Below are 24,771 nucleotides of genomic sequence, written 5' to 3' on the forward strand. Positions count from 1 at the left end.
CCCCTTCCCTCTCCAGGGACCACACAAGGAGTGGGACTCCTGACTGAGCTCCTCTGGCTCGTGTGGGAGTTAGCAGCTCGAAATAGCTGTAAGGTAGGTGTGCGTGCACACGCGTCTGTGTGTACGCGAACTAGAGCAACCCACCTTGACTGTGACAGATGAGGGCAAGAAGCTTTGCACCACTTGGGTGCCTTGGATCCCCCATCAGCATGGACCTCCCAGGCAAGTGGTGCACCCCTTGCTCATGGCTGCCAGAGAAGGCAGATTTTGCCATTTTCTGAACTGCTGCTGGCCCATTGCAAGATTACCTCTTCTGTCATCAGCAAAAGCAGCGCTATCTGCTGGGAACTTGGAAGGAATAGGCAATTAATGAAATATCCGGAATCATAAATGAATCAATCTGTCATTCTCATACTTAGAAATGTTTTTATTAAATACTTTAAACTTCTACATGAGACAAACAGTATTGGTGGCTTTGTGCAACACAGTGGCATGTAAAGTAAAACAATTTAATATGCAAGAGAAGTCAGTATTAAGTTACCCTTCATATTGGCCACCCAACCAGAATGATCGCAGATGGAAGAGTCACTTATGGCATGTCAAGCGCAGTGCATACCCGAACAGAAAACTGCAAGCCAGTTTCAAAGAAGCTGGATTCAAAACCAGGAGGAGGAGGACAAATGATTTGGCCTGGTGCCCCAATCACTTGCAAATGTGGCTGTTTTGCTTCCAGGATCCAAGCCGTTAACTCTTCACAGCGCATTGCATTGTTAAGTAAACAAACGTTTACCTGGAAACAACACATAGTTATCCTTTTATGAAAATAAAATTAACTCTGGATCCTTTAAAAAAATTTTTTTTACTTTTCTCACTGACAAAGCATTCTTCCTCATTTTTTAAATGGTTTTATGCTGAATACTTTAAGTTTCCATTAACAGAAGTCTCAGATGTGGAGATCATAAGGCCCGCACGATCGCTTTTTTTCTGACAGCAATTTCTGATGGCTTTGTAGATGGCAAAGGCAGGGATGACCAAACTAGGCACTCCGGCGAGGATTACAATGATAGCATACACCCAGTTGGGATATTCAATCTTCTGTGTTTTGGGGAACTCCTCCTGAAAGAGCAAACAATCAAGTAGCAGAAAGTCATAAGGAGCAAATACCTGGGAACATGCACACATTCAATAATTCAGTAGGTAAAAAATGTGATCAGAACAGTAGCTAGCCACAATGGCACAATAATTTGCCAATTCTACAGCAGTTTCCAGCTCAAGAGTTTCCACTCTTGGCTGTTTTGGACTTATTTTTACCTAAAAGAGATGGAAAGAAGATGGCATGAAAGAAGCAGGAGCACTGAAGTGAGACTGGTGGGACTGGTCCCAGCACACTTCCCGGGCAAAAAGGAGTGTGGGGCTGGAGGGTCTCACAGACCACCAGGGCTTGGTGGCCAAACAGCCTTTGGGTGGGAAGACTGAAATCAAAGGGTGCGGGAGGGCTGAAACTTTATTGAAGGGAGTGAGGATGCCAAGGAGAGAAGAAAGCAGTCCCATTTCCCGTCTTCCTTTCTCTCCCTTTCTGTCTCTGTCTTTTGAAAATAAAAATTCATCTTTACAAATGAAGCGTGCTGCATGACTGTTTCTGCTTTAAGGATGGCGACTGGTATAAGGCCAGAGAACAAAAAGCAGAGCTGGACAGGCAGGAAAGAGATGGGGTGACGGAGAAAAGGGTGGGACCCACATTTTTTCTAATACGCCCTTCTCTGTATCATATACAGCTTTTTATTCTGCAAGGGGAGGAAAAGAAAAGTAGGTAACTTATTGCTGCAATTATAATTTAAATCATATATATTTGGAAGAGGAAAGAAGAAATCTGGATATTAATATTAATTAATATTAATTTTTTCTGTTAGTGATGAATAACCAGCACTACTCTGGTTCTGTGATTTTTTAAATGCACACAGAAAAAAGTGCAATATCAAAATGGCTTCACAGATTTCATCCTTTGTCAACATAGAAAGGTCGTGACATTTCCAGTTCTTCTGTAATCCCTACTGGGGAACTGACATCTATTTCAGTCTTGCCTGACAACTGGACTAATGTTTTGGTTTTGTCCACTTTGGAAAAGCTGCTCAGGTGTCACTATATACCAGTTGCAGGCATCACAGCTGAATTTAGGACTTGTGTTCCTAAGTGTTACTTTTTATTATTACTTTATGCCTTGTAGTAAGTTTTTTACTGGAAAACTGTTTCAGATGGGAGATGAATATAACTGACTATGACTCTTACATTGAAGAAGAGTACATAAAGTAATTCAAAATAGATATTTTTTTTTATATACTTACATAGCTAGGGTCCCAAACGCTGTAGAGCAGTTCTTCATTGACTTTCACCACAAAATAAAAGAAGAAGATAACTAACATAATGAGAGGACTGATAACTCTCCAGGTAACCTGCCAGAAAATGTTGGGCTTGTGTCCAATCATGAACTCAATATCCTTGTTAAACCTAGAAACAAAACCAAGAAGTTCAGGACAGTAAAAAATGGTGAGGATCAAAGGCTGCCTGCTCATAAACAGGGAAGTCCAAACTACAGCCAGATGTGCTTCCCAGGACTTTGCCAATGTCAGTGTGAAACGAGGATTGATAACAACATCAGGAGTTAGACCTAAGTAGTTCAAATTAAGGCAGATGTTGTTGAGACTATTTTAGAAGTTTTTAAGCCATCGTTCTCAAAAGTTATTCAGGAAAATTAGTTTTGGAAATGTACTTTCTTCAAGAAGTCTGTGAAGCATATGCGAAATAGTTTGGACACAAAAGAGTCAATGCAGATGCACTTCTCCTATAACATATTGCAGTATTGTTTCATGATTTTTTGGTAAGCATAAATTAATTTTTTGTTGGGTTTTTTTGGATTTTTTTTGACTGCATAAATTAAAAGGAATGACATAATATTTAAAAAGAGGAAAAGCAAATTGGAGTAATTTTAAAAATCAGATTCTATGCATAACTGCTCAATTTGGATTTCTACCAGTTTTCTCAGATTGAGTACTTACACATTACTAAGAACACCTAAAAATGTGCTGTTTGGGTTACTCATAGAGTATGCACTGGACAATGGGGCAAAAATGTCTCCACAAGAAGAAACAATTCCTGCATTGAGAGTGATACTATCTGTATCAGTCCTGAACCAATTTATGACCTCTACATATGACGTAGCACCATGTGCACAAACTTCTTAAAAAATAATTATTGTGGAAGTTTGCAGCTTCTGTTGTTAGTCCGCTTGTCTGGCTTTCCTGCATATCCTATAGGGATAAGTCTGAGGGGACTAGTCGGTTGGTCCTACAACTATGAACAACACACAGAATTCAGCTGAGTCCCAATTTCTATGTAAATTTATCTTATCTTTTCATCCCTAACTTCTAAGAACTAGGTGTCGTTCTTAAAATGACATGGAGCCCCCTGTCCCGACGGCAGAGTGCATCCAGGTGTAGTTCACACGAGTGTCATGGGTAACACGCAGGTTCTCCTTCAGGCAGGAGAGCCTTCTTTTTACCAATGACCCTTTCTCAGAAAAAGGTCGCAGAAACTCATCTGGAGCAGATACCACCACCTTCGGGCAGCCCCGATAAGCTCTGTACTCAAACAGGGCTACAGCAACGTGTACTGGCCAGGAACGTGAAAGTGTGGTGTGAAGCTCTTTTCTGAATCAATCCCCAACCCTTTATGGCCTCAGCCCATGGCTGTGTCCTGGGAATAGTTTTAATTTGACTTTGTAAAGTGTTCTGAGGTTTTAAAGGGAAGGAAAAATGATGGACACAAACTTTTCTTTCCTTAACAAATTAAAATAAGCCTTCTTTCTCTAGGCTGCTCCATCTGCTAGTCCAATTTACCTAAGTTGATTCATGCCTCCTCAGGTAGTATAACACTCTAAATCTGGGAAGATGGGCCCCGAGGGCATTCACCCCATCGCCAGGAGCAGCGCAGCTGGAGGGGCTGGCACAGGTTCAAGCAAAACCTATGGGTGATTGAAGTCCCCACACTTTTTTTTCACATTTCTTACATATTAATTCTAAACAGAAAGATCGTGAAATTTGTTTTATTACATCTCTAGAAAGTTGATAGGATAATTACTCACTGCTACAACTGATAAAGTTCTGAATGTATCAGCTAAGAACGTATTGCAGTAGCCTTGGATTTGTATCCTGTTGTAAAACAATATCTGCAGCCCGCGTGGAGATCCCTGCTTTGGACAATTCAGCATTCACTTTAAACACACCTCTGTTTTAAACTTTCAGCTCAATGCCAATGTGCTTGTACTTTGCTTCTGCTAATCAAACATTTGATGCAATTATCCTGAAGAGGACTTATTGCAAATGCCACCAGATTTAAAAAGTAAATGTGCTACAGTGGCATTTTGTAACTGTTGCAATTTATTCTGCTGCCTACTTTAAAAATAAATTACTTGCATACATATTATTATACTCTAGGGCACTTGCTAATGCTTAATATTTTCTTGCAATAGCTTAAGGATGTGTTTATTTTAGCTGATTGTTATAGAGCATTATCTATTATCATATATTAATAGGAAACGGGAAAGATTTCATGTACAAATAAAAATCTCCACTCTTGGCAAAGCATTTTTTTTTTTGTTGAGAAATATTTTAGAAACCTAAATCAATAAGAAACCCTGAACTAATTTTGCATAATTTCAGTGATTTCTATAACAGAAATGATATGCACTGAAGTGTAGCAAGATTGCAGCTATACAACTAATCAATTTATGCACTAGTTTCTAGTAATTTTTAACTTGTATTTCATACCTGTCTATCCCATAAATGTAGACGACCGAAAACATCTCAAAAAATGCAATTATTAGCAAGGGAATAGAGCCAGCAAAACTGTCAAATAGAGCCAGCCAGTAATTACCAGACTTCAGCACAAAAATAAAAGCGATCAAGTAAGACCCCATACAGATGAGACCTGTGGAAAAAAAACCAAAGCAACAGCACATTGAGGCAAAGAAAGCAAAAGCAAAAAAACAACAACAAAAAGGCATCTTCCCTGTAGCTAGAAAGCTTTATAAGTAACTTTTAACTCAGTTGGAGCCTGCAGGTCACCACTTTATTTTTTAAAGGTACTCTGAGAAGGCCTGCTTCTATGCAGGTAGAACGGCAAAACTCTCCTAACATTGTCCAGGTGGGAGATGCTGCAAACAAAACAAGAGAAGCTTGAGGAGAGGAAACAGGTCCTCTTCCTCCTAGTGGCTGGGACAATGTTGCACTTAGAGAAGTCCTGCCTGGGTGAAGGACTCGGATCCTCCGGCTTCCCAACGGAGGCAACAAACACCATGAGCAGGTGACGGGCCAGCCGCGGCGTGAGCAGCTCTCTGCAGGCTCAGAAGGAACCTCACAGGAGCTGCCCCATCAGGCCACGAGAGAAAATCTTCAGTAGATTACCTAGGAGTCTTAGGACCGTGCCAGGTCAGAAGCAGATGGGTGGTGGGTTGATTTTTCAGCATTTAAGCTGTTCCCTGGGTTGGGGGGGAGGTCGCTTGTCTCTAAAAAAGCACTTACCAGTAACAAGTTCCTTAGGCACTTTGGGGGGTATAATCTTAAGGTCCTGTAAAGGTACAAGCACACCTTCCATATTTCCAAACATAGATGACAAACCCAAGCAGAAGAGCATGATGAAGAAGAGGATGGACCACAAAGGCGAGACAGGCATTTTGGTGATAGCCTCAGTGAAGACAATAAAGGCTAGGCCAGTTCCTTCAACTCCCTGCAAAAGATTTCAGAAGCTCCAAAGTTAGGCTCTTAACATCGTGCAGCACTTAAATCTACATCGGTATTCACTAGACTTGGTGTATGCTACGCCACACCACAATACTCATGCTTTTTGTTTCCACAAAGACCTCCTAATACGGCAATATATTTACTGTAATAATAATGCAAACTTAGTTCATGGGATTTTATGGACACCTATTTTCATCTGTAATTCACCATCTTTTTAACAAAAAAGAAGAAAAAAAAAAAGGTGCACGTATACACATTTAATACTTCTTGTAACTTTTTTCACCCCGGTGTCAAGATCCTTTCCGTGTTGTGACACACTCGCACTGATTGGGGCAGGGCTTGCTCCGATTGCTTCCTCGCCCTGGGAGTCTCTTCCCTGGTCATCTTGTCCCACCACGGCCGCAACCACCGAGTTCCAGAGAAAATACCTGCTGCTATTTTGCCAGCTAAATGTGGCCAGACTAGAACGCTTGTGGGTTTAGCTACTGGTCTCACAGATTGCCAGTACTTTTCAGAGGAATTAAACAGTTTATCTCTTCAAAAACAAAATGGGGTAAACAAAAGTAATTCTTCAGCCCAAGAGCATTCCAAGCCAATTGCAATCAATCAGTGGCAATATGAAAAACCCCAGCCACCTCAGAAGAAAAAGCATTAGGCAATTAAAAAATTTCTATGCGTTCCTACCATATTTATGGCATTGATATGAGTCAGGGTGTTACACTTACATCATTCAGGAAAGTTTCCAGATTACAGGATTCAAACTTCAGGCTTGCAAAAAGCAACGGATCGGTCACGTTACACAGCTGCTGCATTTGTTCAAAGTTATCTTGGGTTACGTTACCTTCTGGCAAGTCAAATGCGTTCATCAGAGTAAGAATATTTCTGAAAAAGTGAAATACAAGTAATTTGAAATTATTTATTTGTAAGCATCCTCAGGATTCATTTTCATCATCGAGCAAGTTGTTAAGAGCATGGTCTGTTATAAAGACACAAGGGAAGCCACGTTTCTGTTGCTCAAGATCAGATTTTGAAATTGGAAAGCCCAGCAGTTTTGTGCACGTGCAATTCTTTCTTTCTTCTTCCAAGGTGAGTCTGATACTGTCTCTCACGGCACAGATGACAGGTAAATGGATGGGTGCTCCAGGGACCCGTGCCGGGGTTAGGTGCCCATCTATGCACTGCACACTGGGCACCAGTTCCTAGACTGGGCAGCTTCTGGGAACGTGTAAGGTGTCTGCCGTTGCGTACCATGCACGTTTACAGCTGATGTGGAGGAACTTGACTGGAACCCGCAGGGTCTAGGAGCCCTGGTTAGAAGGGAGTCTGGATTGCTCTGGTAAAATTAGGTACCTCTGATGAGACCTAAGCTTTTAAGCTCTCCAGGAGGCAACCCAAATACTGAGCTGACCCAGGGACCAGGGTATATTGCATTCATGCCATATGTCAGCCCAGCAGGCATCAATTATTGTGACTTCTGCCATTTTTGTTTTGGCAGAGTTTCTAGACAATTTTTGAGTGGTTAGTAGACCTTCATCTAATGAATTAAAAAGAGAAGAATTTAATTAATTAATTTGGGTAACTTGCCAATGTAGTACGCAGAATCACTGCAGCACCTGACGTGCCTACTTTGTGATCCAGCTGTGGCCAGGACTTTGCAGGACTCTCAGAACTGAGTGGTCATGGGGAGATTTCTTAAAATGAGCAGAGCTTTCAGTGGCTCACTGCAAGTGATCTCCAAGGCACAACTACATAGTTTGGCCAAGAACGTCAGGAAACCTTTGAGGATTTGACATCAGGCTCAGTAGACACAGCAGCAGCAGCCTAATAGCCTTTTCTATGTGATGTAAAATCCAATTTTTGACAGAACTGATTTTATAGAAACTTTTGCCCTACCCAGTCAAATAAATACTTTTCTTCAGAACACGGTGTTTCATACCCATTGTTGCAAATGAAAAAAATTTCACATTTACCTCTAAAACTACAGATATTCTAGCATGTTTTAGTGAAATAATGTATCACAAACTGAATCTACCTTTATGTAAATAGAAATTGTTACATAAACTGCAATTATACTTGAAAGAACTGTTTAAAAAAAAAGATTAAAATATGGAATATCCTCTTCCTCTCTTGTTACTTCTCAGAAACATCAGGGAATAATGTAAAATCTATCTATCTAGGAAACATTTATCTAGGAAATAAAGTGGCTCAAATAATTATCACTCCCTATGGGGTTGATATCACATGATTTAAATTTTTTGAAGTAATGAGTGGTCTGATACCCTGTGGGTCAGGAACTGCAATTTTTCAGAAATAATAAATCCATTATCATCAGGCTAACAGAGCTGCCTCAGCCAAACAAACACCTGCATATTCTGTTTTTTTCAATAACTTACTTGTCAAAACAGTCATCGTATCTTTCTGTGGCTCTAAATCCAATGATGGAGTATATGACGGTTGCTGCATAGATGGATGTGAAACCATTGATCACTGAGATAATCAGGGCATCTTTCTCACAGTTATTGCTGCAATTCAGAGAGAAGAAACAATGGATTTCAAAGACATTCTCCCCAAAATACTAAAAACTGGCTATCAAGACTAACAGAAAAATAATCTACAGATGCATGGCTACACCAGTATGCTCTCTAAGAGCATACCGGTGCAGCTGTTAAAGACAGATTTAGTGAATTAAAAGTTGGTGCCTTAAGCAGTTAATAGCTATGCTTTTTTTTTTTTGCCTTTTTTTTTTTCCCCCTCTCCTCTCCTCCTGAAATAATTCTACTCATAAGGTACAATTGCCTGAGTTGTTCCCATGTCTGGCTCATGGAAAACAAAACATGAGGGGCAAAAAAATATGTCTCCTCTTCTTCACGCCTGGCATGCCTGTGTGCAGACAAACATCGGCATGGGCTGTACCTTAGCTGCTGGGGTGTTCTGCTGCAAGGTGAATGATTTGGGTTTGAATTCGGACAGTCAGAAGGGAAATGTGACCAAAAGTTTCCATAGCACTTCAGTACGGTGAAGCTGTAGTAGCCAAGAGCACTTAGGAATGGTTTTGTTGGATTGTTGGACAGAAAATGGTTCAAAATGTCCTCAAGTTTTGGAAATATGATGGAATGTTATGCTGATAAGGTCGGACTGACAATGTATTACACTGTGAAAGTTAAACTGCTCTGTAAAGACTTCTCTGCTGTGGGCGCTTGCCAATGTATCTGTGCCAAGATGACAAAATTGCAGAGCCAGAAAGAGACTTTCATCTGAGAGAGCAGATAAAGGATCAATATTAAATTAGTTAATGGTTTTATGAGAAGGCTGTAAAGCTGTAGATATCGTATTTCTCTTAGGCAAGAGAGGACTATTGAGATTAACTTGATGTTGTCATATTTAATTTTCTGATCACCTTCAAGAGGAGAGGAAAAACAAGCCTGTCCAGCCAAGAGCTGTGACACTGTGACCTTTCCTCATTTGTAGCGTTGCAAATAGGTCTCCAGTGGGCGGAAGGCATTGAATGGAAATTCCTTGCTGTACTCTGGTGTCAGTTTTTTCACTGTAACATGAGATTCTCAATGACAGGTTTGATAAAAATATTTCTTCCCTTCAGAGAAAATAAGAAGCTCGAACTCCTTCTAACGAATGAGTGAATCCCCAATGGCTTTGGAACCTCACAATATTTCCTGAGATGTTCATACTCCCAACATGTCTGGGACCAGAGTCACTCACACCTGGTCCAGCTAATGCTGGTCCGCAGGTGGCCTGACACCACAGTGTAACACTATGGAATTTTTTTTTTTTTTCTTATATCTCCGTGGGAACTGCATGACTTTCTGCAGTTTCCTCCGTAATTGGAGAATGATTGAGAGTTGAAGGAGCACGTCCTGGTGCCACAGCCCTGCGTGTTGAAAAAGCAGGAGGACATTGCTCCTTTTCTTCGTGTCTTTTGGAAGGATGCAGAACATTCTCAGCCCTGCTCCTCACAGTTGTGGGAACATTGACTTGGACCTGAAGCAGGGCTTGTCACCTCACACCGAGGTTCACAGGCATCAAAATTTCCAGATGAACTTTTGAAAAACATCTGAAATCAAGAGTGGTGGCAAGGAATTACATCAGTGACTGAAATGCTGTTGTGGTGTGGTCAAACCTAAATCAAAACTGAAACAGATTTATGAATGCATGACCAAACCAGATAACCAAAACTCAATTCGGAGACATTTACCAAAAATATTAGGTTCAGAGAATGCTGCATGGTTTGTCTTTCAAGTGGACAGTGCTGAAGGGATGGAAGGCACCAAGAGGCACTAGTGGTTGCTCCAACATTTTGGGATGGTGAGTGTAGAGTATAGCATCATGTCGCGATTTGCTAACTGGGTCATTCCCTGGGTGATGGCAGTTTGTACTCCATCTCTTCCCTGGCCCCATTGCATATATAAAGGAAGGAACTGAATTGGAATTTCAAAACTCCCAGATGTATCTTCCAATCTTAAGCTAAAGATTTAAATCGTGGTCTGTAAATTGCTTTGAATTGTGTGTACCATCACCCAGATCCAATGGTGTGGAGACAGAGGGCAACACCATGCGTTGAGCGCTCCCACAAAGGCAGCTCCTGCTCATCAGCTGGTGGTGGGCAGCCAGTCCCCTTCTTTCTAGCCTGCACCACCGCATCCTTCTGCAGGAAATCAGCCACAATTTGGACCTGAAATCCTGGCTCAGGAGAGCTAGGGTCAGTTAGAGATGTGCCTTACATGGCTGAGGGCATCGTGTCCCGGTCCCAAGTAATTACTCTGAAACAGTAGGGCAGAAGTGGATGTGCTTCATTTGAAAGAATGAAATATTCATATAAAAATTGGCTTTTGCCTGGCTACTTACTGAACGGAGTTGTAACTGGAGAATGAAATGAGGCCTCCAAAGGCCAGGGAGAAAGAGTAAAACACCTGAGCACCCGCGTCCAGCCACGTCACTGGGTTAGCCAGTTCGGTAACCTGAGGCATCAGACATACAGCACTAAGCATATGCAATATTGCTCTTAAGACTGAAAATGAGGGATTTAAAACAATAATTAAAACAAGAGCATTAACCATGCAGAACTCATAATTTCTGAAGAATGTTAACAAATAGGTCAATACTTCTGTCAAACTTTTTTTTTTTCAAGAAGAAAATCTATCTGTAGTTTTTCTAAAGTATTTTGAAAATTGATAAACAAATTACTTTCTACAGCTGACAGCAGCCATGCCTGTTTCCAGAAAAGTTGTTTATTATTTAGCACTAATAATGACCATTCAGAGGTCTTCTCACGGAAAATGAAACCCCTTTTGATTTTGTTTAAAAACCGGTGTATGGTTAAACCATTCTCTTCGGTGTTTTGTTCATATAGCCATACTGATTAGATGGATTCTACTCCCAACTGGATGATTATTTTTCATAAGAGATTTTGATGGGAGGTAGAGAGAGAGAGAGAATATATGTGTGATTATGTATATTTTACATTCGATGCAAAGGATTCACCTCCAAGAATCAAGATTTTAAAGATGTCTGAGAGATAGAAAAGCACCAATGGAGGGGGACTAATTTTCAGTCGGTGAATTACAGAGAGAACTACATCGTGTTTCACTAAGGGACAAATCATGCAGTGACTTACATTAGGGGTGAAGAGATACACAATTCCATTGGTTGATCCTTTCAGCGTCAAGCCACGGATCAGAAAGATGGTAAGCACAAGGTACGGAAGAGTTGATGTTACATACACGGCCTGCATGAGAAGCATGTAAATAAAACACTTAAATAAAACAGAACGCTTGAATAAAAATAGCACTGCAGGGAAGAAAAGAGGGCAATAAACAAGGTAATGTGAGTAACAATAATGGCAAGTTTCAAGTGAGTTATAATTAACATGCCACAGAAAACTATGTTCAAGAGAAACAGTATGTGCAGTACATTTTGATAATAAACATTTTTACAGTTATAGTGCTCTATTTAAGACAAATTGTCACTGTTGAAATTCAACTCAGATCATTCAAAAGCAGCATAAAAAATAATCTACACCCTGAGATCAAGTTGATGCTGCCGATGCAAGGATGGGCTCTTAGGGCTTCGCTGGGCAGCAGAACATTGGTCACACTTTTAGAGAGATAATATTAAGGACTAGCACAAACTCAAATAAATCTGTACATGTATGTTTTGAAGAGAATGACAGACTCCCCTGATCCTGCATTAAAGTTTAATATTAATATTAATATTAAAGCCTAAAGAATGTTTTACTGGGACCTATGGGGACAAGGAAGCTGAATTGCTCACAAAAATCTCCACATAAAGCAAATCAAATCAAATCAAATTCCATTTCATTCAGCTTCCTTCTTCAAAAAGCAGCCCGAGTGATGACATCTGAAGTTTTAGACATGCTTTCACTCAAGAAAGAGGCAGTTTCTACTGTATGATTAAGTCTGTATGAATAAGGAATCACAACAGCATAATGAATGTAATCTCATAAAAAACCAAAATAGAGTACCTTTCCTGTTGTTTCGATGCCTCTGATTGTGCACACGTACAGTACACCCCATGCGCACGTTAAACATAACAAAAGCCACCACTGTATAGTGCCTGAATCGTCAATGGAAGTGGAGATGTTTAAAGTTTCTCTGTACCAGAAATAATCTACAGGAGAGCTCTTGGCACACTCTTCTATGTAATCTGTAACCACAAAATGGTTGTCATTCCGTATGTCTTTTATTTACTTGGAAAAAAAAAAGAAGTTAAATAATAAACACCAGTGTTCTAAATTATACCACCTAATGGCAACAACTTTGTTATTAGCAAATTTCAGATTCTGGTTTCATGGAAAAATGAGAGATTTAAAAGAGAATTGATTAACAGGGATTTTAATACAGATTTTATTGTTATTTCTATTAATTCAACCAGGCACTCAAAGACTCTTGTATCTTTATAATTTTTCTTTTTTCCTACAAAAATGTGAGGTTAGCAGTCTCTTGTGCCAAAGAAAGTGTGGAGAGGATTTCTGAGCATAAATGTACACACATTGCATGGAATATTTTTTTTTTTAGTAGAAGAAAAGCAGTTAAGCAGATGTTTTTCAATGATTGTACAGTTCCTAGCTCATGTTAAAAAAAAACCCAAACAACTTTGGGTTTTCCACATGCATCCTGCTCGCTCTTGCCCGATGGAGTGTGGGCACCTGCCCACAGCTTCCTGCAGCCAGGTGGCTCTTCCCCTCCCACACCTCCTTCAGATCAGCAATACTTTGTCTTTCTGTTTTGTGGGGCATCATTCCAGGTCTTGTCAGCTGAGGTTGGATTCTCAGCTCCTTGCAATGTGCTGACCTGTGTGGTATTCTGCCCTGGTCTGCTCTTATATGAGGCTTTTTATACTTATTCTGGGAGGAGAGGAGCAAAGCTCTCTGAAGAGCTGTTCACTGACCCATCAAAAAACCCTGCTTCGTACAGTTTCGTGCAGGGTTGACTACAGAAAACAAAGCTGCTGTCACCAAGCAATCTCCAAGGGGCTATAGGCTGTTGTCATATTAAAGAGATACAGGTGTTTCATATGGAGTATGCATTGCCTTTTGTTTTTTCTTTCCCCCCTTTTCAATATGCTAATAGAGGGCTGTTGGTGAAGAGATGGATGAAACGCATTGTCTAAATCTGGAAAATGTTAGTGTTTACGCTAGACTTGCACTTTGTGAATATTTGACAGATGTGTTCTGAAGTTTTATATAAAAAGTCAAAGTTTGTCTCAAAGATTAAGCATTGATCACATTTTATATAATGTGAATTTTTACAAAAGAGAAGTATTAAAATAGCACAATGTTCCTGACAGGGCTGCCATGCCTTGCTGTTGTTTGGCAGAAAGAAGCTCAATTAGGCTAACAGCTAGAAAAGGAAAAACGTGCTGCGCAACAAAATACAATATTTCGTAAAATATACCTGTTCTGTTGTCATTGAGAGGACAGCTATTCCAAGGCAGGGGCTCTTGGAAGGAGTTGAAGAAATACCACATTACCCAGGCGATAATAGTATTATAATATAAACCCACCAGGAAGGATACAAACATTGCCGCTATGCCTGAAAAAAATAAAATCAATGCAATGTAAACTTTGATCCTCTTGACTTCAAGACATATCAAAATATATGGTATGAGCCTCAACCTTTCCCTGCTCTCCGCCCCACCCTAATTCCATGGTTCATAGCTTTCCCCCTCTTCTCTCTTTATTTTGGATGTAGGTTTAATCACTGTGAATTTGTTACCTGAAGGTTGGACAGGTGAGTCCTACATAGACGCACAGCCTAAAACTACTCTGGGAGTGAAGCTGACACCCATTTAGAAGCCCACATGATGGGTGGACTAACTCCCTACAGACACTGCACAATCCTATTCACAGTCTTGCCCGCTGATATCTACGGAGTTTGGGATGCTAGGTGCATGTAAAGTAAAGCTCAACAGACTTGGGATTTTGCCTAAATGAGACCCAGATTGTCCTCCCCTCCCACAATGTCACTGCAGAGGTCAGCAGATGTGTTTGGGTAACGTTTGTTGTATCAGATGGATAGCTGCCAGGAGGCACAGTCTGTGAAAAGGTGCAAGATTCAAGCTCGTGTCTCTCCTTCTCCACTCGCTCCCAAGTAACCTCTGGTGACTTCTCTGGCAGACAGAAAACGCTAAAGATTAGCTCCTGAGGGCTCTTAGGGTCTGAAGAAGTTTCAAAAATTCCAGATGCCATGGACAAATATCCTTTGTAACTGATTTACAGATGCAGTGAATGCCAACAACAGTCCTTATTGGCTGCGTTTCTTCCCTTTCAAGAGTGTGGTAATCACAGAATCACAGAACATCTGAGGTTGGAAGGGACCTCTGGAGGTCACCTTGTCCAAACCCCTGCTGCAGCTTGGCCACCTATAGCTGGTTGCCCAGGACCACGTCCGGGCAGATTTTGAATATCTTTAAGGATGGAGACTCCACAACATCTCTGGGCAACCTGTGCCAGTACATGGTCACCCTCCTAGTGTCTCCAGATGTTCAGATGGTGTCTCCTGTGTTTCCTGTGTAATGAGGTTTCTGTGGAGTTTTCAATGCTCTGTGCATCATGCTGCTTTTACTACGTTGTCAGACAGAGTGTTTGAATACTCAGAAGTCTAACACAGATATGAAGATGTATTTTCTGCAAAATACTGCCTCCATGGCTTTTAGCGTAGTACCTCTCTCAGATGTAAGAAAATAACATTACATGGAGCTGGAGTCTGGTAGACCAGCTTAGAAAAAGATTCAGCTATTATTTATCCACAGAACAGGTAGCAAACAAAATTGTGGCACATTTAAACATTCATTCTATTGGTAAAAAGAGCCAATATCGATAATACAGAAAATATCTATGAAGCCTGAAATTCGTCTCAAATTAGAGAAAGGTTTTAACTGGACCGATAGTACCTGGGAATGTGGACACAAAATTGTCATAGTGCCTTATCATGATTAGTGTGACCTATCAATGGAGAGTTAGCAAGAAGGGAAAGGGAATAGATCCTGGAATCTCTTAGGGCACGTTGGAATAAAATCCTGAAGCTTTGCTCTTAAGGTTATCAGTTCAGAGACTTGTGCTTTCTCAGGTGGCTTTTTGTATCCTCTTCAGACTTACCAACCCCTTTCAGAGTAGGGTGGATAGAGCTCCAGACACCCACACTGCCTTTCCTCAGCCTTTGACCAATGGCAAACTCCAGATGAAGCAGGGGGATACCCTCCAGGACCAGCAAAATCAGGAAAGGGATCATGAAGGCTCCTGAAATGCATAAGAAAAACAAACAATTCCCATCAGCGAAGTACCACAGTAAATCACAAACATTAGTTTTGTGGGATTTTGACATAGTAAGCGACCTGTAAGCATATTTGTGGAAATCTTTCTTCGGTTTCTGAGCAATGCTTTTGCCTGATTGCCCAAGCAGGGTACCTGATTACATATGTGGTTTCAGGTAGGAATTCTTGTTCTTCCCAAGTGACAAACATAAACACAAATTATACACTCCCACGATTAAACTTTGAGGAAGCCACCTTTGGATTGCAAGTGGAGGAAAGGTAGTGACTTTCCTGGAATGACTTCCTTTTTTTCTGCAAAATATTATGGTTTTATAATTGTGAATCATGCAAATTATATGAAGTAGTTCAATGAACCAAGCAAGATGTTTCGAAGGATTAGGCAGGAGCCTGGGGCTGTTTACGTGAAATGACAAATAACTTCCTGGCAGCTGTGTTCAACAGCTTTTATGTTTAAATAGAAGAGATCTGAAGTTCAGGGTTCAAATCCTGTTAATTATGAGAAGGCTGGTTAATATAGGACAAGCTTTTTAAATTAATATTTTCACAAATAAAGTGTACCTGAGACATGGGAGATAACACATAACACCACACAGAGATACCAAAGTGCAGTGTCAAATGCTTGAATATTGCTACATGTTAGAATTAGGGTTATCTGTCATTACAAAAAGTCTTTAACTTCCTAACCATAGGCAGTAAATAATCTAACTGCATAGAAAAAATGCAAAAAAGTATTTGAGTAGTTCAGGTTTGGGTATTTGCTGACTTTCTTCTCATGTATGCAATGAAAATCAGATAGCGAGTAAAAAAGGAAATTTGGAGAAAGGAAACTATAGTTCTAAATTCAAGGCATGTTTTTTGGAAGAGCTGAACTGCATGCTTGTCTGCTCCATGGGGTATCTTCTTGATGTCATCTACACCAGGGTTTTAGAAATTATCATTACTGCAAAGTCTTCATTTTCTGTGTACTTCAATAAAGTCTGCTAAAAACCAATATTGTTGTATCAACTGGCCACTATTATAATGAAATCAGCCAACTATACTTTTTGCTTTCTACTCCTATGGAATTCAAGTAATGCTAGTTACTCATCTGTCTTTCATTGCCATTTTTAATATTTGCTAATCAAAATCAGTAGTTTTGAATACCTAAAATGCTATTCAAAATGCTACGCACTTTGAAAATGCACATGCCCCGCATCAAGTTGAATGACTAATCACTGACGCACCAGAAAATATATTTTTTGTTGAAGCCAGTTGCCAAATGTAGCTGTTTAGACATGATATTCTCAGACTTCTGCAAAGCATGTCATTTAACAATGCAAAAACTTCTTACAAAAAAATGTAATGCTCTTCAACATCAGCGTAGCTCATCCTGCATGCATTAAAAGCTATCTATCACTGTAAAAGCAGAGACTGACAAACTGAAGAGATTTCAAAGGAGAGAGAGAAGAATAACTGACTCGGGACATATTTTTTATTAGGGAAAAACTGAAGAGCTCATTATGAATGATTTGTAGAGAAGTTTGCTAAACTTCCAACTCTGATGCCTTTTCCTCTCTTTCTTCTGTGTCAGTTTATCACCTTGGGAAATGGATAGTATGGGCATCATCACCAAGGAGGACAGTATCCCATCTGTTGAAGGATGGTGGTCCACCCTAGATTTGAGGAAAGTGAACTACTCTAGTTGCAAATTCAAATTTAACAACGTGTTTCTTAGCTGAGATATCCTTACGAATGATACCAGCGCTGAAGGAATCACTTCCTGTCTTGTGTCTTTCTGAATACGTATTTTCACATCACAAACATGTGAAACATATAGGGCATATTTCAATCTTAGAGGGACTAGGATCACTTCCAAAACAAAGTTCTTCCCCTCTGCTCCAGGGACTTCTACAAAACTACTGGCAGCAGAAGCTGCTAATGTCAGACGTACCAGGGCAGTCCTCTCTCCATGCCTTGTGGACCGGCTGCTGAAAGGCGACCACCAGAAATGGTGATGTACTCTTCAGCTGCCTGTGCCACAGCTTCATTGTTGACCATGCAAAAGTCTTACCCAACTCTGGCAGAGGTTCTGGGATTTGTTGGGACTTGCTCACTGCAAGGAACTGCCTCCCTCTGCCCTTTCAGAGAGTTTCTGGCATTTCTAAAAGTTTGTCCCATTTAGTCTGTATGGACTTACTTAGCTGTGCTGGAATATGCACTGGCCTGCACATAAGGACCCCTCTTCATCTGACTAGACATGCAGTGCATGCAGATTTGGCTTCAAAGAGTTTGTTCTCTACTGATTCTCCATCCTAGTTCTGTGAATAACACTTCTGTGTTATTCTTGCTTTCATAGAAAACAGGATTTTTGCAGTGTACGCAATGAGTACCCTCTCCATTGAGATCTGCACCCTTACATCCCGATGGCTTCCTTCCTACATGGGAGGGTCAATGGGACAACCTGCACACACAGAGCCTCTGGCCTTTCATAGAGGTAAAGTTATTTATCAATGCGTGGAGCTGCAAGCAGCCAGAAATATGTCATGTGCTCCAAACTCATGTCAGGCTGGCACACAGTTTCCCTCCTGTCCAGCAGCTCTCGTGAGGGTAGGGTGAGACAAGATAATTGTGTTTATACCAGCAAATTTTAGTTCCAGATCATTCTCTCTGTTTTAAGCCCAAGACCTCTCCTAAGAGTCTGAAACCTGACCCTACAGAGTTGGTATGGCTGCTCAATCTGGATCTTTTCTTTTTACCTCCCCTTTTGGATGCTGGATAGGTCTCTGCTGTACCACAATCTCGCTTCTCTCTGGTAAAGCTTTTCCTCAGCCATGGTAGTAATTAAGTCCCAAAGATGTACCTGTACAGCTACTTGATCCAAATACGCCTCGTTTGCACTCAAGGTAAGTCCTTGTCACCCTTTAAAACTCAGCTTGCAGTGATTTTAGATCACCTTTTGAAATTTCAGAATGGACTGGTAGTTAGTTCTGCTAAGGTGCATTGCTTAAACATCTTTGCTCCTAATGGAGACATGTCACTTTTTTTCATCAGGTCACAGTGAGATTGCTTAAGGACTTGATTAAAAATTCTCTTCCCCCCCCCTCAGGTCAATGATCTCATTGTGTAAGGGAATGCACAGTCTTTATTGTCCTTTCAATCTATGATCACTTGTTTCTTATCATAACTGTCAAGGTAAATATTTTTTTTGGTAGTTACTCTCACTGTTAGCAGAAGGGAGGGAAGATCAGGCCATTTCCTATGAAGCATTAGAAATGTTTCCTTCAGAAAGCATTCAAAGGTAGTCTCAACTTTTCACTTTCAGTAGAAAGCAGGTTGATTGATACTTGGTTTTGGACTCCCTTTTTCCATGCTTGAGACATTCTTGCAAACCATAAATGCAAAGTCCACCTCCCCTCACACAGCTCTAGTAGTCTGGGAAGACAACGTGTCTCATCCTCCAAGATAACTAGATGTAGCAATAGCACTATCCCTAGACCATAATTCTCCCGGTGGACAGCACAGTCTATCAATTTTGCTGCAAGACTCTCAGAATTGAACCATCTTCTGTGGTGGACATGCCATCAGTGGATTTCCTGAGGTCTCAAGATACTTACAGAAGGACCTTTATTAAAATATCATAAAAGAAGCCTTTAAGCATGACACATCTTTAACAGAGCAGTCAGGCAAAAGGACTCCATGCCCTTCGCAAAGCCATCTATCGCGTGAAAAAGCTGTGCTGTCCAACTGTGTGCTCACAGGTCCCCGGCTTCCTCACTACCTTGGAATCACCAGGAAATAAATTTCAGGTTCTGGGATGGACACAAATGGAGAAGAGAAGGTGGGTCTCTGTCCACCCTTTTTGTTATTACACGCATAAAGTACGTGGTGTGTATGTACCTGCAGTGCAGAATCGGTGTCCCTATGCAAACAGATACAACTAAAACATTTCTAGCTTGAAGGGCTAGGCATCTATGGTATGGTAGCTCTGATGAGTTAACAATGCAGGGTGTGCCACGTCAGAACTGGAAAAATAAGTAAAGCTAACTGTATTTAGCTGTAGGAATATTGGTATATTTTCAAGAGAAATAAAATGGCACTTCTCAATTATGTACGCCACTTTTTTCTCTTTCTTGACTTCTTCTCTTTCCAGGGTTCAATTCTAATGGCCAGCTCAGAAATCAATCTCTGCTGTGTTTTCCATTTCTCTCAATTTCTTCCCAAGCTCTCTGAAAGAAGCTATAATGGAAAAATAAGTGATAATGACTCTTTAAAGCTGCTGTATGAGACATAAAAAATATAAATCAATGCTTTTTAAGCTGTCACAATTTCATGAACCTAACAAATAAACCAATGATCTGAAAATAAATGCCATATAGATGTACATAAACAATGATTAATCTTTCCAGTCTGAACACCTTACAGCTGAGATATTAGATTCTCATCCTGTGTTTCAGTACTGGGTTTCAGAACACCTAATATTTGGTTTGAACATCTGTATAGCTATTACTCTCCCTTTAATCTAAGAGTTTCTAATGTGAAATTGAAAAAAATACAATTGCTTTCACATAATTCCTCATAAAGGGAAGACAGGTAGACTTCAGACAGAGATGTTTTTCTATACTATCATATTCTTAGACTTCAAATGTCGTGAAGGCGCCATTACCAGCGAGGAACTGCCAGTGTCATTACTGTCACTCCATTCAGTGTGGCACGCACAGAGGTGAAAACGTTGCCTCTCATGCAGCGGCAAGGTTTGCTGCAGACATATGCGAGCTGTAGACTTAAAGACTTTTTTTTTGTCAATGGTTTAAACATTAAATATACATCCTCTTTTTTATAATAGTCATCAGGGATGAAACAAAAATGTTTAACAGTAGATTAAATGACATGTTGCTCAATAAAGATTAAACAAAAGCTATGTGTAATGTCAGAGATAGCTATCAAACGAAAGGAAATTTCAATCTCATTCAGCTGGTGAGAGCACAGAGGCGAACACCGTAGCTTTTACATTGTGTGTAGATTGAAATCTAGTTTGCCTGTGGTAATGATGTATTCTACAACTTTTAAGATGTAAAAAGATAAAATGTGCATTATTCAACTAATTTTTACTGGGTAAATATTTCATTTTTAAAACTATAAACTCATAATCTATGACAACAAAAGTAAATGATGTAATCACTGATTTCTTTTTGTACGTTTGCGTATCACAGTGTTAAAACACTATCATAGTGTTGTGTGTTGGAAGAAGAAGCCCTCAAATAAATCTAGATTTAAGTTCAAACATCTGAAAATAGTTATCCTTGCAACTCAGTGTTCCTAACTACCTTCACCACAGTCAATTTGCAGAGAAAAAAATCTACCTTCCTTGAAGTCCAAGTACTACAAGGGTAAATTTTATACTTCGCTATAGTCCGTTTATGTTTCATGAAGGATATAAAATGTGGAAACACTGATTCACAAAGTAGGTGGACATCCAACCTCATTTGAGAATGTCCTTGCTGAAATACTGACTATGTACACCCTTGCTACCAGACCTCACCCATGCTAAATGACTCCAAACATTCATCCATATAACTCATATTTCAAAAAGAGAGAAATTAAGCAAGCAAAGCCAACCCTCAGAAATTAGAAACTATTTTCATAAGGTAGTCTATGCAACCTTGATTCTGCATTCATCATATGAGACAACCTCTAATTATATGATCACATAGCACTTTTTCTCGTCCTCTGCAGAAATTTACTCCGTGGTAAATAGCTGTATTTTTTTCTCTCTCTTAATAACATGACCATAATCCACCATCATATCCACAGTGAGCTTTATGGCTATGATGAAATCATACCAGGGTCAGTCATGGTCAGGGACAGACTGAGGAGCAGCATAATCCTCGTCTCCGGTGAAGGAGAGCAGCAACAGGCATTCCCACCACCCTGCACCTAGGATTCAGTGAGGACATGTCTTGAAGACACAAAGTGTGAAGACACACACCATCCAGGGCTAAGGCACTGGACAGACCAGGGAGAAATTGAGTTTCCCCAGTGCACTCATGAGTGTGGTGTATGCTTTTTATTAATTAACTTAGAAGAAAGTGCGTAACATTGCACTTTCCCCCTACTCTGTTACAGAAGTGCTTCTGTGTACCTGAGTACCCAAGGGTCACACAAATGCAAAGATGAATTAATCATCTTGACCACCATGTTGAGTGGTAAATACTAAGGCAAAACTTGTCCAAAATGCCTAGTAAATATGGATTTCCAGCTGGAGGTAAGTGATGTCAGACTTAGGAGTGTCTGTGCAATCAAAGGTGATGCAGCATGCTGCTTCTATTGGGTGTTTGCTATATTGTGAACATGGCTGAGCGGGAATTAGAGATGCGGGAGCCAGAAAGTCTCACTAGGTAGAAAATGTCTCAACACTAAAATGTCTTCAGCAATAAGAACTTCAAGATCCGTTTTTACAATATGGATAGTCACATGTTCAAATTCAAAGCCATCCATCCGAAGAACAGCAAGACTTTTTTTTTCCTGATTGAAGGGAGAAGTTGGAGAACAGGAGCTGTAATGAAAGGATGGCAGTGGTGGCAGGAGTTGTATTGAGACCTACCAGAAGAGACTGAGGTGCACTTTATAGCAGGGAGGGAGGAGGGATTGTGCAACAGTTCTCCACCCTCATGCGTGATGAAGTTAAGGAGTCCTTTCTAAGAAGCCACGAGAAGGCATTGCTGCTCACTCTTATGTACTGATAAAGGTCTCAGCATTTGGGGTTCTGCAGAAGAATTGACAGAGAAAGTAGCAAGTCTAGCTACAGGGACACATATCTGTACAGTAGCTCTAAGCCCAGAGCCAGCTACATCCTTTCTTTGCTATGTACTGCCTTTCGCCTTTCAGCTTCAGCCGAAAATTTGAGTGAGAGTCCCAGGGAAGAAAGAAGCTGGGGATAAGTGTTCCTGGCAAGGACAAGCCACAGGATGATGAGAAAGAAAAATAATTGCTGCCAAAGGATAAATTAAAACACAGTACTGACAGACACACACAATTCATATATCTTCACTGACATCAGTCAGAAAACCATGATGCATACCAAGTTCTTTGTGTTTGTCAGACGTTCATTTTTCAGCTACATTTCATGCTGCTAGAACAAAAGGGAAATGAAAGATAGAGAGAAAGAAGCACGAAAGTGCCTATAAATCAGCCCTGGGAAGAAGGGCATGCCCCCTTTCTAGGACTAAGTAGAAGAACCTGAGAAGCCAATGAATGTCATGAATTTTTGAGATATCCATCCACTTTTTCAAATTAAAATTGTCACACAGGGAAAGGGGGGATATGATTTTTTTTTTGTGTGTCTTGTAAGTTTTTTGTTACAAGAGCTGGCTGTGCTGCAGATGACCTTCAGTTTGCACTGCAAACTCTAAACACTGGACCATGTTAGAAAAAACTTAAGGTTAAAAGGATCTCTTCTTGCAACTGAGTCATCTATAGTTAAACGTACCCAAGTTTGTACCAGCAACTCCCCACAGAGCCCTCCTTGGTCCCTGCTCTAACTAAGAAGAGCAATTTTTAAACATCTCATTGTGTACATTTAATGAAAATTACTTTGAAATACTGATCGTTAAGCGAAAAGCTTTCTTTCAGGATCAAATGTCACAAAGGAGCAAACACTTTTTACACATATCCTGGAGTGAAATGCAGATAACAAGTAGATAGTGGGCAGAAAAGACTGTCAGAAAATGAGAAAATGATGTTGTCATGTAATATTTAAGCAATGGTTCAGTTCAAGTTCATCTTGAAAAACAAAGAGCAAAACAGTGAAACAAAACTTTTAATATGGTCATTCAGTCCTAACCTGAGCCCTAAGGAGTCACAGTAAATTATATGGTAAATAGCATACATTTGGATTTTAAATGAACTTAATAACACCAGCTGCTAAAAACACATTCTTAATGTTAGCTACTTTCACGCTGTTACTCCTGTCATAAATTACATGCACACTGACTACTGCCAACACGCAGATCGGTCTAAACCCAGTGAAAACCCTATTATGAAAAGATGATCTGGGATCATGATCAGAATCATACTCCCAAGCAGTTTATTAATATTTTAAATATACATGCATAAATATGCATGTATGTATGTAAAATAACATTATTGCTATTCTGTGTACATGACAGCGCAAGACTGACTTGATCAGTTCTGTGTCCCAAAATAAAAACAATGCCTTCCTTTTTGTCCATCACTAACATGACTCCAGTGGGTGTTCATAACCTATGAAATAACCTTCTCCATCAGACAGTCTTCTAGAGATGAACATCACCGTTCTATCAGGAACCGACCACTTGTAAACATATTCCATTATTTGTTTCCCAAAAGACAGATTAAACCTAGTTTACAGTCAAAGTTAGTTAAGATATATTAAAGACATACCTCCTCCGTGGCTCTGACAGAGATACGGAAACCGCCACACATTTCCTAAGCCCACACAAAACCCTACACACGTCAGCATATACTGAGCCTTGTTATCCCATTTTGGTCTGGAGTCTGCCTCTTCTTTCTCAAGGACCTCAAGTTGCTCATGGGAAGGTATCCTGTCCTCCAGGCCAGGATTGGGCAACTGTAGCTTCACCATATTTTAAATGTCCTCACTGAAAACGCTGCCCCAGTGAGGAGATAATGAAACAGGCAGCTAGTTAGAAATCTGTGCAAAAAGAGAACATCTATTTGCTGTCTTCAGCTATATATAGTGAACCTTTGGCACTAAACTTGAAAGTGCAGGCTTGTGGTAAAAGAAGCGTCAGCAAATCATTCGATTGACCAAGTCAGCTCTGACACTTATTAATGCTTTATCTGTCAAGGTTTTATGGAACAGTCTGTTCATCTACTAGAAGACATTGATTTCAGCTAATGTAATTCAGGAGATAATTTGGCTATAAACTGTAATCGCCTATAAGGTTATAAAATACTTCTTGCCACTCCCTTGTTTAAACTCACTTAAATATATATATAGCCCTAGCAAATATGGAGTAAAAAGATTCCACTGGCCTCAGACAAATATAGAGGTTTCATACTATTTTTTATCAGGACAATAAACTGCTCGTGAATCACCATCACATTCAGTTTCCCATAATGTATGCTGACAAAATTGTATGCTTCATGATAATTACCAGAATGTGCTCTTCCTGCTCTGTAAGAGATCTTA

At 40.2% G+C, this 24,771-nt stretch overlaps 1 protein-coding gene across 1 annotated transcript; it reads right to left on the reverse strand.

Annotated features, from left to right (window-relative positions):
• Positions 1 to 409: 409 nt before the first annotated feature.
• On the reverse strand, positions 410 to 24,289 carry SLC6A19 (solute carrier family 6 member 19). Its single transcript, XM_054817999.1, has 12 exons — positions 24,000 to 24,289; positions 15,427 to 15,567; positions 13,724 to 13,861; positions 12,292 to 12,473; positions 11,425 to 11,535; positions 10,656 to 10,768; positions 8,189 to 8,317; positions 6,521 to 6,677; positions 5,577 to 5,781; positions 4,824 to 4,983; positions 2,343 to 2,505; positions 410 to 1,116 (listed from the first exon to the last, which is right to left on the reverse strand). Exons 1-12 carry the CDS (start codon positions 24,199 to 24,201, stop codon positions 907 to 909), a joined length of 1,911 nt encoding a protein of 636 aa, XP_054673974.1. The 5' UTR covers positions 24,202 to 24,289; the 3' UTR covers positions 410 to 906.
• Positions 24,290 to 24,771: the final 482 nt, after the last annotated feature.

This window comes from Grus americana, chromosome 2, assembly GCF_028858705.1.
Source record: "Grus americana isolate bGruAme1 chromosome 2, bGruAme1.mat, whole genome shotgun sequence".
NCBI classification, from domain to species: Eukaryota; Metazoa; Chordata; class Aves; order Gruiformes; family Gruidae; genus Grus; species Grus americana.